Here is a 13,446-nt window from a genome sequence, read left to right on the forward strand (position 1 = left end):
AACTGGTTCTTCCCACAGACGGATGGCAAAACATTATCTGTAGAATCAGGTTGGTGAGCTCAGAGTTGGGGTCAGATTTTTGGCATAACAGCTTGGGGCAGTGGATGTTGTCCTCTCTTCTACCTAGGGAGTCTCCTGCGTACCTCTCTTCAAGCATCACTTTTTATCTGTGTCATTATCATCTTTAGGGCTTAGCTGATGGCAGATAAGATGCTGTCATATTTGTTTCCAGACACGACTGTGGATGAGAGCAGTTTAGGGGCAGGAACTATCTGAAGCTCCATAGCGCCTGGATCCAGGAAGCTCAGCAGTAGTGCTGAGAGCAATGCTAGCTACACCTTAGGCACTCAACAAATGTTTGTTGAACGAATGAATGAATGAATGAGTAATATATGCAATAAGATTTTTTGCTACTTGGGGGTGCTAAACGCAGCCTCCTTGAAGGACAGAACTTCCCTTGTACCTGGGTTTATACTCTGAGACAGCCTCAGACACGAGCCAGCCCTCTCTAGTTGGAGTCCGGGTGTGAAAGGAAGGAAGAGGGAGCTCGCGTTTTTGAGCACTTTCTATGTACAGCTCCGGCTTAGTCCCTTCAAGGGGACTGAATTCCATCACAGCCTCACAGAAAGGCTGTTTTCCAACAGTGAAAATGTGCCCGAAGTCATGTGGCTGTTCAGTGGGGGAGCCAGGATGGGAACCAGGCCAGGCTACATCCAAGAATTATTTTCTTCCAGTCCGGCCATGATGACTGTGTGTCTCCCAGAGCTGAGTGCAGACTTACTTGGTCCACGGGGACTTGTTGAGGGGCCTGCTTTGTGCTAGAAGGAGCCTATTTCCTGACCTCCCCGTCCCTGTTTTCTTTTCTCCCTTCCTTGCCTTTGGGACTTTTACCTCCCTGACCTGGTTCCGCTCCGTGTGACACAGGCCCTTGCACAAGGAACTGAGATTTTACGGCCTCTGTGAGCCTTGGGATTTTATGATCAAGTCCCAGATGTGACATAAAACCCAAGGCAGGGCAGGCTAGAACATGGGAAGCAGGCAAGCTCTGGCTTGGCCAGAGAGAGCCAGGGCCAGGTCCTGGCGGCTCAGGAGGGTGGAGAGGGTCTGAGGTAGGTGGGAAATGCCCTGGATGTCCCCAGAGCACTGTGTTTATCTTGCAGATGAGGAGTTGCCTAGGCCCAGGAGGACCAGGAATCTGGCCCCCACCCCAGTGTCCGGCCTGCTGCACCTCACTATTTATAACCCAGCCCTTCCCCCGCTCCAGGGCCACACAGCTCCTCTATCTCTGGAATGTTGAGTAGAGGTCACAAGACCCTGTATGTGTTCATAGAATGATTGTCCCTTGTGGTGACAACGCTGTCTGGTCTGTGTCTTACGATAACAGATTGAATCAGATATTTCCAGTTGATTTGGAACTCTCTGGTGGCGTGGGAAGCTGTGTTAACATTTTCACATTTGTCTGTTGCAGTAGGAGTTGGGGGTGAATCCTTTTAAAAGAGAATGTAGCTTACAAAGCATTATCCCTTTGGACTGAACTCATTGTGGTGAGTGTAGACTGCATGGAGTTTTGAGAATTTCATTGATTGGAAAAGAGCCAGAAATAAACAAGCAGAGCCTCCTCTGGCCTTGTCTAGCATCCAGGTCTAGGAGACCTGGAACCTGAGTATCAGAGGGACATGGGAGAATCTGGAGCTAAGGTCACCATGAAAGTGACATGTCAGTCAGTTAAAAGTCAACAGAATGTTTATTGAGTGCCTACCATGTGCAAGGCTCTTGGGGGACCTGGAGATAAGTAGGTATAATCCTTAGTGAAAAGCATTTGCAATCACAGTGGGAAAAAGACTCAGGTCTGCAGAGAGAGTGAATGAAATCATAGCGGTTGATCCCTTTAGTTCGTAAGATCTTATTGAGTCCCTATTATGTGGGAGGTAATGGCTGTGTGGGGGAGTATGTGGATAAAAGACAGTCTGATGGGGAAACAAGCAGACAGATGGTCACAGGAATGGGGTGTGCATGAGATACCTTGGATGTTCAGAGAAGCACCCACAGTGGAAGTCAAGGAGGGATTCTGAGGAGAGAGCCCTGAGCTGAGCCCTGAGCTGATCCCTCAGTGTAGGTATTTACCCAGCAGAGTACAGAGGCTGATAGGGTGAGGAATGAGGTGAGATGAGAGAAGCTTCCAGGAGGAGGTGTTACTGGATCTGATTGAGGGATGGATGGGATTCATGAAAGCAGGAGGGGAGGACATTGTGGATTAGCTATTTATTGCATTATAACAACCCATTCCAAATCTTGCTGGCTTAAAACAACAAAGATGTATTAGTTTCCATTATTCTGTAGGTCAGGAACCCCGGCAGGGCTTGGCTCAGCGGTTCTTCTGCTCTATGTGGCATCAACTTGAGTCGCCCACTCAGCTGCATTTGGCTTGCGGTTGACTGGAAGGTCTGTGAAGACTCTGTCATACGTCTGGTGCCTCGGTGCTCCTCCACCTGGCCCCTCTCTCTCCATGTGGCCAACCGGGGCTTCCTCACAGCATGGCCATCTCAAGTAGTCAGACGATGGTGACTGTCAAGGGAAAGTGGAAGCTGCTGGGCCTCCCACAGGCTAGCCCAGAGCTGGAGCAGCATCACTGCTGCCACATTCTATTGTTAAAGCAGGTCTGCTCTTGAAGGGTGATGTGGCTGGTATGTTTGGGGAAGGAAGGGGGATTAATGGTGGTCATGATATCTACCACAGTGAGCACAGGTCCAGAGGTGAAGATGTGTGACAGTTTTGGACCAGTAAGCAGATCGCCGGACCAGGAACACACACTGTGGTGTTTCTACTCAGCTTGTTGCCCTCTTCACAGATCCTGTTTCCTTTGGAAGCATCACTGAGGTGAGGCTGAATTATCCAAGAAGCAACCAATAGGGGAGAAGAAGGGGCTTCAACTGATGCTTAAATAGATCCAAGTCTCTTTCGTGTCCTTCTGTTAAGGGAAGGTGTTCTTCCTTGGGCTTAAAAGGGATTCCTGAAATTATATGCACGCACACGTGCGCGCGCGCACACACACACACACACACACACACATATATATTGCATATAATATATATTATATATATATATAAAACTTTTTTTTTTTTTTTTTGAGACGGAGTCTCGCTCTGTCGCCTGGGCTGGAGTGCAGTGGCCGGATCTCAGCTCACTGCAAGCTCCACCTCCCGGGTTTACGCCATTCTCCTGCCTCAGCCTCCTGAGTAGCTGGGACTACAGGTGCCCGCCACCACGCCCAGCTAGTTTTTTGTATTTTTTAGTAGAGACGGGGTTTCACCATGTTAGCCACGATGGTCTTGATCTCCTGACCTGGTGATCCACTCGTCTTGGCCTCCCAAAGTGCTGGGATTACAGGCTTGAGCCACCACGCCTGGCCTATAAAACTTTTTTGAGATGGAGTCTCCCTCTATCGCTGGGGCTGGAGTACAGTGGTGCGATCTTGGCTCACTGCAACATTCACCTCCCGGGTTCAAGCGATTCTCCTGCTTTAGCTTCCCAAGTAGCTAGGATTACAGGTGTCTGCCACCACATCCAGCTAATTTTTGTATTTTTAGTAGAGACAAGGGTTCACCGTGTTGGTCAGGCTGGTCTCGAACTCCCGACCTCAGGTGATACACCCACCTCAGCCTCCCAAAGTGCTGGAATTACAAACATAAGCTATTGTGCACAGCCAGATATATATATTTGAGGCAGGATCTTGCTCTGTCACCCAGGCTAGAGTACAGTGGTGCAATCACAGCTCACTGCAGCCTCAACCTTTCTAGGTTCAGGTGATCCACCTCAGCCACCCAGGTAGCTAGTACTACTGGCATGTGCCATCATGCCCAGCTAATTTTTTTTTTTTTGAGATGGGTTTCACCATGTTGCCCAGGCTCGTCTCAAACTCTTGGACTCAAGCGATTCGCCTGCCTCAGCCTGGGATTCAGGCATGTGCTGTAATTACATGTGCTGGGAATTACAGGCATGAATCAGTGTGCCCAGACAATTTTTTGGAGCAGGGGGTTGGGGGACAAAAGGTCCACATGTCTGGGCACAGTGGCTCACGCCTGTAATCCCAACACTTTGCGAGGCTCAGACGGGTGTATTGCTTGAGCCCAAGAGTTCGAGACCAGCCTGGGCAACACAGGGAGTCCCTGTCTCTACAAAAAATACAAAAAAATATACTTTTGAGAAAACGGTCCAGGCAGAGGGAGCAGCATTCTCAAGGGCTATGAGGAAGCTCTTTTGAAAAACCCAGAATACTGATCTGGCCAAGTGTATAAGCAAAGCAGAAGGTCATTGGCAATGAGGTCAAAGCGACGGTAGGAATGAGATCACGCGGGCTTTCTAGGCTGTGATAAAGGAGCTGGATGTTAAGTGCCATGAGAAGCTATTGAAGGATTTGGGGAGTGATTACTTCCATTGAAATCTGAGCTCATCCATGCTTATAAACAGTGGATGATTAACTAGTATCCTGGACTTGGTAATCACTCAGGAAATACTACCTATTACTTAAACCTTGCATCCCCTAGAATGGATGTTTAATCTGTTCATGACTGAACTTTTCTCCCTTTCTCTACCTATAAACCTCCAGGCCTCCAGCCTTGGAAGAGTGAGAGAGGGCCTGTAAACATAGCAGACCCAGGGTGAGGGGCCCTCATGGCTCCGGGGATGCTATAGATGGTCATGGGTTTTTTTGTTTGTTTTTCTTGCTTTCCCTTTCTTTTTCTTCTTTTTAAAATTAGGGTTCAAATAGACAGTATAAAAAGCTTTCGAAATGGCTGGGCAGTGGCTCATGCCTACAATCCCAGCACTTTGGGAGGCCAAGGCAGAGGGTCACTTGAGCACAGGAGTTCAAGACCAGCCTGGGCAACACAGTGAGATCCTGTCTGTACAAATCACAAATTAGCTGGGTGTGGTGGTGTGCACCTGTGGTTCCACCTACTCAAGGGGCTGAGGCAGGAGGATCCCTTGAGCCCAGGAGTCTGAGGCTGCAGTGAGCTATGATCGCACCACTGCACTCTAGCCTGAGCAGTACAGCATAATCCTGTCTCTTAAAAATAAAAAAAAAGCGTAGAGATCTCCCTTTTTTCAGCATTCACAGCTTCATGTATCTCATGGATCAATAGTTTTGTTGAGCAGAATCTCATCACTTATAAACAAATTAGGTTCTAAATGGAAAGCAGCCTCGAGGCCCTTTACTACACAGTGTGGTACGGATTTGAGCCCTCCTTCCCAGATGGGCTCACTCCCATTTTCACAGGTGGGGGGAGCATCGAGCCTTCGCCCTGCCTCAGCAGGCACCCTCTTTAGTTCCTTTTCCTCAAGTTGTCCAGCCTTACCCCCACTCGAGTCTGAGTGACCCATCAGTGATTCACAGGGAGACAGCAGAGGCTGTCTCCATGCCTGGGACCCAGGATGCCCCAGCCTGCAGCCCAGTGGCAGCAGCATGTGGAGAACGGCGCAGCCTGCCCTCCCCAGCTGGTTTAACTTCCCCTGGCCCCACGCAGAGGCTGAGCCTCAGCTGGACCCCGCCCTCCCACTGTTCCTTTCCCAGTAAGGGACGGAAGGGGTGCTGGTGACGAGCAGGAAGGGTAGGCAGAGGGATGGAGCTGTGTGCAGGGGACTTCTCTTTCCAGATGTCACGCTTCCAAGAAGAGCCGGCCGGCGTCGATGTCGGCACACTAGACATAACGGCATCACTTCCTTTTTCTGTTCTCCCACCCTTTTCTGCTCATGTCTCTGAGTAATTTTCATCATAGCATTTCTTTTAGGAGTGCTGCAGGTTTCAGCCTACTACTTTTATGGAGTTATTTAAGTTATAAGAATGAAAAAGCACAGCCTTCTCAAATAACTATTTAACCAGAAAGCCTGGCCAGGGCACTGCCTGATGCCAACATTCTGACCCCTTTGCCCCAACTCGAGATCAGCTGAGTTTGGGGAGAGTGGAGGCCCAAGGCAGCATGATGGACTTAGGGTTTTATAAACATTTAAAGGCTCAATAAATTGCTTCTGTTCAGGCCATAGGGAACTCCTGACAACTCGCCCCCTTTATCCTGTGGGCACCAGGTTCCTACGATGCTCTTCGGTTTGTGTAAACCGCGGCTGCTTTTCTGCATCTTAGCCTTGAACTTAGAGCTGAAGTGTTCTGAGAACAGAGCTTTTCCAGAGCTGCGTGCATAAATGCCTCTGGGATCTTAAAAAACAAAACAAAACAAAAACAAACAAAAAAACAAAAAAAGGAACTCCTGGGCTCACTCAGGAGATGGCTGTTCAGCAGGGATGAGGTGAGGCCCAGGAATTTGTAATTAAATTTGTGACTAAAACAAAAAAACTGCTGGCTCTAGTCCCAGAAATTGAAGGAAGGCTACCCCAGAGACAGTGGGATCTACCCACCCCAGGTAAGCTGTGCCCAAAAACAAAGAGGAGGCAGGGCGAAGGGAGGACACAGAATGAACCACTGACTTTGACACTGCACCACCAGGAGAAGTCAGTTTGTGTGAGCCCACTTACGGACTCCATTCTGTTCCAGTTTTTGACGTCTCTCCTGGTAGCTTATTTTGTAGCTTTATAGTGAGTCTTAAAATCAAGCAGTATAGACCCTCCTATGCATGCCCACGTAAATTTTAGAATCAGCTTGTGAATTTCTTTCTCGCTATTTTTTTTTTTTTTTCCAGATAGAGTCTTGTTCTGTTGCCCAGGCTGGAGTGCAGTGGCACAGTCTCGGCTCACTGCAACCTCTGCCTCCTGGGTTCAAGCAATTCTCCTGCCTCAACCTCTTGAATAGCTGGGATTACAGGCACCTGCCACCATACCCCACTAATTTTGTATTTTCAGTAGAGACAGGGTTTCACCATGTTGGCCAGGCTGGTTTCAAACTCCTGACCTCAGGTGATCCACCCACCTCAGCTTCCCAAAGTGCTGGCATTGCAGACATGAGCCACCGCGCCTGGCCTCGCTTGTGAATTTCTAAAAAAAATTTAAAAATTTCAAGTGCTGCTGATGCTCAGCTGGGTGAGTGCCTTCTCTGTTGGGGTTCCGTGATAGCAAATTACTTTCCAGTTCAAATGTATTGCCACGGATTCTAGCATACATGACTAAAGCTGTATTTATATTTCAACATTCACTAGTTTGTACTTTGCAGAAATTTAGACCCATAGTCTGTATTTAGCCCTATTCTACCGGTTTCACATTGTTAGGTCTGGATTCTTATCATTTTGGTGTCAATATGGTACCTTCTGCAGTGCAACCAACGCAGTGCTCCCTCTTAGAAGCTCAAGGGGTTTTTTTTTTTTCCACTGAAACCAAATTCGAAAACAGCATTCATTTATTTACGTACTTATTTATTTTTGAGACAGGGTCTTGCTCTGTTGCCCACGCTGGAGTACAGTGGTACGATTATAGCCTTGAACTCTTGGGCTCATGCTATTCTCCTGCCTCAGTCTTCTGAATAGGCAAAACTACAGGCACAAATTACCATGCCCAGCTAATTTTTTAAGTTTTTTATCAAGACAGAGTTTGGCTATGTTGAAAGTGCTGGTCTTGAACTCCTGGGCTCAAGCGATCCTCCCACTGCAGCCTCCTAAAGTACTGGGATTGCCGGCATGAGCCACAGTGCCCAGCTCAAAAGCAGCATTGAGATGGCCACTGACTTGGAGTAGAACTATTCCAGGGAATGCACGTTTGCCTTCTCGGCATCAGGGATCCTTTTGCATGCCTGCTTGTCAGCCAGCTTGGTGGCCTGCCCTCCTGTCCTTCAGGGAAGGCCAACAACTGTTGCTTCGAAAAAACCCCTTTGTCTAAGCTCACCCCGCACCCATTCAGCACCACAAGCCACAGTTTCTCTGAATTTTCTGATGAGTCCAGCATTTCTCATGCTTCAGTCCATGATGGTATGGGGGTTATTTCCCAGGAACTAGAGCTTTGCCACTCAGCGGAGCAGTCAACTGTGAAAGCATCTTCCGTCCATCCACTTAGCTTTCTGTATGTCAGCACTTTGACGCTTTTTTTTTTTTTTTTTTTTTATTAAAAAGTCTGAAGTCTTGATCAGCATCTTTAAAACACTTCCAGTTTCAGCATTTGGTCAGCAGGTATACCTTTTGGATGGCAGGGAGATCAGATTTCACCTTCACTGTACTTCTGATGAATTACACTTAATATTTCCACAGTGTTTTACAAATAGTGGGGCATTAGCGGGGCATACCCGCATCCATTGCTTCATCTGATGGGCATCAATTTCTGCCTGGATGACAGGAGGGCACTGCAGGTTGAGCCGGTTGCATGGACAAGGTTCCAGTGGCTTTCCCACAGCCAAGTCTCAGCCACAGGCTCTAACAGCTAAGGCCAGGCTTTCTCCAACAGCCTCTGCTCTGTGACAAGACATTCCTTAGTTGCCAAGAACAGGGCCAACCCTTTCCCCAGGTCTCCTCCTGCAGCCCAGCTGCTCAGGGCTCTTGCAGAAAGCAGGGCTTCCTGGAGACAGGAGGCAACCCCTGACTCCTTAATGAGCGAGGGTGTTAGTTCGGGGGGAAGACACTTGTTTTTAGCACATCACCCCATGAATTATTGGGGATTTTCTTAGGAAAGTCTTTGTTTTAGTAAAAGTTGAAATTGATGTTTGGTTTTGAAATTGACTTTCAATAGGAGTTTTCGAGGAGAGGGAATGGCCTTCAATCCCTACATGTCAGGTTCACCCATGATGAGGCTGTGACCCTCCCCGACCCGTGCGGGGTGCCAGGCAGGCCTGGTGTGGTGTGGCTGGTCTGTCCCTATCATTCCTCAGGAGTTAAAACACATGAGGAGCAACCCTTGGCTCTTAGGAAGAATTCATTTCAAATGGTCCGTTCTTGAATTAGAAACACATGTTCAGTTCAGAAAGCAGCCGGCTGCTGGAGAGAATGAGCAGAGTGCTATCCAGCCTTTGTTAAGACTTGGTCATAAATGTGTGCATTCGGCACCCCACGTGATGCTGTGGACTGAGCGGGGCTGGGAGAGGCCAGGGCTGGGGGCACCCATCCGAATGAGACGTCGCTTTTTCATGACTGTCTCTGCTGTGTTGTGGCGGGCTGCTTTGGAGCCTTCAGCTGTCCCTGGCACTCATGCACAGACTCCCCAAGGAGATCCACTGAAGATACTTGGCTCAAGCAATATCTAATTCATTCTTTTTCCTCAGCCTTCCACTAGTGCAACAAGTCTGGGTGTTGAGGGAGTAATTGATATGTTAAAATGGATTATAGTAAAAGACAGAATGATCACTGTCCTATATGTATCAGAACTGCCTTGTTAGGACCCCAGAATGGCAATTATTGTTGGCAAAATTAGGGTTCCCAAATTTAATGGCTGGCAGGAATTAGGGTGCATAGCCCACAGTGCCTGTCATTGATAGGTTCAGCCTTCTTTTATTCGCCCAATGCTTAAATTGTTCAGTGTCAGTTACCAGGCCTTGTGCTAGGCCCTGGGGATGGCAGAGAATTAAGATGCTCAAGTACTCATCAGTCAGCCAGAGAGGAAAGGTCTGAACCACAGAAACAGACCCCAAGGTCCATGTTGCTTCCTGGTGCAGAGGCAGGACTGTTCAAGCCTGCTGGACCAATCCAAGAAGGCTTCATGGAAGAGGTGGTTTTGAACTGGGACTTCAGGAGTGGGTGCCGTTGTGAGGGTGCTTCCAGTGAGGGTGCTGGAAGAGGCCATTTCAGGGGTGCACATGGCAAAGGCACGAAGCCAGGGAAGTCACATGAGAGCTGGGTACCAGTGAGCATACTGATGGCAGCCAAAGGAGGCGGGGGACTCAGAATGTCAGGCCGAGGACAGTCAGTTTGATTTTTACGAAAAGTGGAGAACAATGGAAGCTTTTTGAGCAGAAAATATGATTAGAATGCTTTCTAAAGAGCATTCTGGAAAAGGTGTGAATGAAGGATCCAAGCAATATTTCAAAATTAGAATCAGCTGGGCCTAGCAACAAATTTGTGTGTGAAAGATTGGGAGGGGGTGACCAAAGGAGAAGGAAGAGTAAAATAGGACTCCGTGTGCCTGGATGAGGGAGAACAAGGGCGGATTTCAGAGGCAAAGGGTGATCTGAAGGGTTGGTGGGGACAGGGAAGAAAATAAGGGCCAGTTTGGGTGGCCTGTGCTTTGCCATTTTAAGATGCTTTGCTGACTGTAACTTATCGATGGTTGAAGGACAGAGGAAAATTCTGTTTTCTCCTGAGTTTTGAATGGAGAGACACATGCTTGGGCTGAAAGCAAGAAACTAGTGGGGGAGGAAGGAAAGAGAGGTTAAGAAGAGAGAGGAGTGATGTCAGATGGAGCCGATCCAAGAAGAGCAGGGAGGGTGGGGCTGGGGCTCAGGCAGAGGCGTGTGCCCTGGGAGGCAGGCCAGCTTCTGAGCCAGGAAGACAGTGTCCAGAGAGGAGGAGGAAAGAAAAGGAAGATGAGGAGTTGACCCAAGTGTGCTTGGATTAGAGGGGAAAGGTCAGAAACAGGCCCTCAGTGTCTTCTACGATTATATTTCATAAAAATAAGTAAAATAACACTGAGAAGCTCATAATGAAAACCAGCTCCGCTGCCCCCTTCCCCATCCTTCTTCCCACGCCCCAGAGGCAGCCACATGTAACTCTTCCAGCTGTTTCTTTTCTTTGGTACTTACCTCTGTATTTCTAAATTGATTTATCAGCTTTAGACATTGTATATTGACTCCCCTTCCTCCCAATTCCCAACAGAGTCATCCTACAGTCAATATGCAACGTCTATGCTATGCTGAGCTCAATAGCTCTCTAAGATTGTGTTACTTTCCTTTTTACTTTTCTCTTAATTGGTAGTAGTGTTGCTTATATCCTATGTATCTATTTTGGAGTCTTCCTACCCTTCAACAGCCTCTTAATACAATTTTCCATATCATAAAAAGTATCAGATCATTTGTCAGTTCCATTTTTTAAAAAATTGACCTCCTTCCTGGAATTCTTGCTCTTTCTGATCTAACCTGGACTGGTTATTCTCTAGACTTTTGCATATAAGGCTTTCAATCTGAGCCTGCCTTCACTACTATCCTAGAAATGTCTTTAAGCTCTCTCCCCTTTCTTTACTCTGTTGCTTTTTCATGGTTTAGTCCCTTGTTTCTGTAGTGTACATTTCCCAATACCTTTTTAAGAAAGGGTGCTTGAGAGATAGCATTTTAAAATTTTTAAAGTATTGCCTGTCTAAAAATATCTTTATTCTTCTCTTGTAATTGATGGGTATTTTTGCTGGGTATAGAATTCAAGGTTGACAATTATATTCTATCAGTATTTGACATTGTTCCCTTCTCTTCTAGTTTGCAATACTGTTGAGAAGCCTGGTGATGCCTTCCTGATTTGCAGTCAGTTTTTATATTTTTTTCCCTTGAAGTTTGTAATATCTCCTTTTTATCTTCACTGTTCTGAATGTGGCTTGGTTTATTCCTTTTATTCAATAATTGTGCTGGGATCTTTCATTTTCTTCAGTTCTGGGAAGTTGTGTGTTTATTTGATAATTCTCTCCTTACTACTCCATTACCCCTACATGCCAGTTTTTCTGATCTCTCTTTTTCTGGAAGGACTTCCTAGGTTGACCCTTTAATTTTCTTATGATTTCCTTCCTATTGTTCATCATGTTGTCATCATCTTCTATCTTCTGAAAGATTTCCTTGATTTTTGTCTACCAATCCCTTTCATTGAAATGTCTGATTTTGGCAAGTGCCTTTTTAATCAGCAAAGGCTCACCATTATTCTCTGACTATCCCTTTTGTATAGCAAACAATTCTTGCATCTTGGATGCAGTGTCTTCTGCTTCTCTGAGGATAGTATGTGTTTATTTTCTTGCACTGTGTCTGTCTCTTTAGAGTTCCTTTTCATTAGTTGGTGTGGCTTGCTTTGGTCCCTGTCGTTCACGCTGGCGGCTTTCCTCCTATGTCAGGTGATTTTGACTTTGGTTCACATTTAATGGGGAGACACTAGATAGAGTTTCATGACTGTGGGCATCATTATAGAGTCAATTTGAAGAATCCTTCTATCTCAGCTAGAGGTATAAGCAAGTGGCTGGGAGCTTAACAGAGGATGGGGACTGTGAGCCTCCTTATTCAGGGAGCAGACTTTCACTTAGTGTTTTTAGACTGGTGTCTTACTCCTGTCTTCCACTGTAGCTGGTATCTACATGGTTTTCAATCCACCTGCCTCAGTTTCTCTGTCTAACCCAGCCTTCTGCAACCAGGGTTCCAAAGAGATGTTAACCCTGATGCCACTCTATTGTACGGAATGAACTAACTTCTCCGTATCTAGAATGGAATTAGCTCTGTATCATCCTGAGGGAAAATTGAGAAAGTAATCACTCAAATTGTTTTCTCTTGGGCTTCGCTTCTGGAACATTGGTTAGGAAAGGCTGTTGGAGAAACCACCTCTCTCAGGGTGTTCTGGCAACCTGCCTTTGTGGGTGGAGGGGGGGGGCATGTATTTGATCTGCCATATTTATCTTAGTTTTATTTTTTAAATTTTTAGTTATGTGTACAGAGTAGATGTATATATGTATGGGGGTAGATGAGGTATTTTGATACAGGCATGCAGTGTGTAATAATCAGGGTAATGGGGGTATCTATTACCCCAAGCATTTATCATTTCTTTACAAACATTCCAATTCTACTCTTTTATTTAAAAATGTGCAAAAGATAATTGCTGACTGCAGTCACCCTGTTGTGCTATCAAATACTAGATCTTACTAATTCTGTCTAACTATATTTTTGAACCCGTTAAGCACCTCCACTGCCCTTCTCCCCAGCTTAGTGAGGCTGGAGTGCAGTGGTGCTATCTTGGCTCACTGCAGCCTCCACCTTTTGGGTTCAAGAGATTCTCCTGCCTCAGCCTCCCGAGTAGCTGGGATTACAGGTGTGCTCCACTACACCAGGTTAATTTTTTTTTTAATATTTGGAAGAGATGAGGTTTCGCCATCTTGGTCAGGCTGGTCTCGAATTTGGGGGCTCAAGTGATCCCCCCCGCCTCGGCCTCCCAAAGTGCTGGGATTACAGGCTGAGCAACCGTGCCCGGCCCGCTTAGTGAGTTTTAAAACAAAACTAGACAGCAGGTCAAGATGCAGTCACTGCTTTTTGTTGCGTCCTAATCGCTGGGCTTGGAACTCTGGGCATTGTGGGCACCAGACGGACGGGGGCGGGGGGATGGCGTTGCTTTGCGAGCGGTTCCTCAGCCAGACCCGGGTATTTTTAGGCGTCCCGTGGACAGTCGGGAGGGGCTTCCTGGAGGGCTAGTTCCAGGAACGGATTCAAAGGAGGAAAGGGCGGCAGCTTCCGGCTGCTTCCCAAGAGGACTGGGAAATGGGAATCGGGAGGTTCCCCCGTTGGAAGTCCCTTCGGCTGGCGACGTGGGCGCTGTGGCTGTGGGCGCCGTGGAGCCTGAGCCCTCGGCGCGGCCTTGG

At 47.2% G+C, this 13,446-nt stretch overlaps 1 protein-coding gene across 1 annotated transcript in view; it reads left to right on the forward strand.

Annotated features, from left to right (window-relative positions):
• Positions 1-13,446, forward strand: part of EMILIN2 (elastin microfibril interfacer 2) — a 74,097-nt gene that overhangs the window by 50,986 nt on the left and 9,665 nt on the right. Inside the window, exons 6-7 of the mRNA XM_011957819.1 lie at positions 7,773-7,995; positions 13,239-13,407. Coding sequence (XP_011813209.1) covers positions 7,773-7,995; positions 13,239-13,407 — 392 coding nt within the window. The remainder of the gene's footprint in view (positions 1-7,772; positions 7,996-13,238; positions 13,408-13,446) is intronic.

The sequence above is a fragment of the Colobus angolensis genome, unplaced genomic scaffold (assembly GCF_000951035.1).
Source record: "Colobus angolensis palliatus isolate OR3802 unplaced genomic scaffold, Cang.pa_1.0 Scaffold45, whole genome shotgun sequence".
NCBI classification, from domain to species: Eukaryota; Metazoa; Chordata; class Mammalia; order Primates; family Cercopithecidae; genus Colobus; species Colobus angolensis.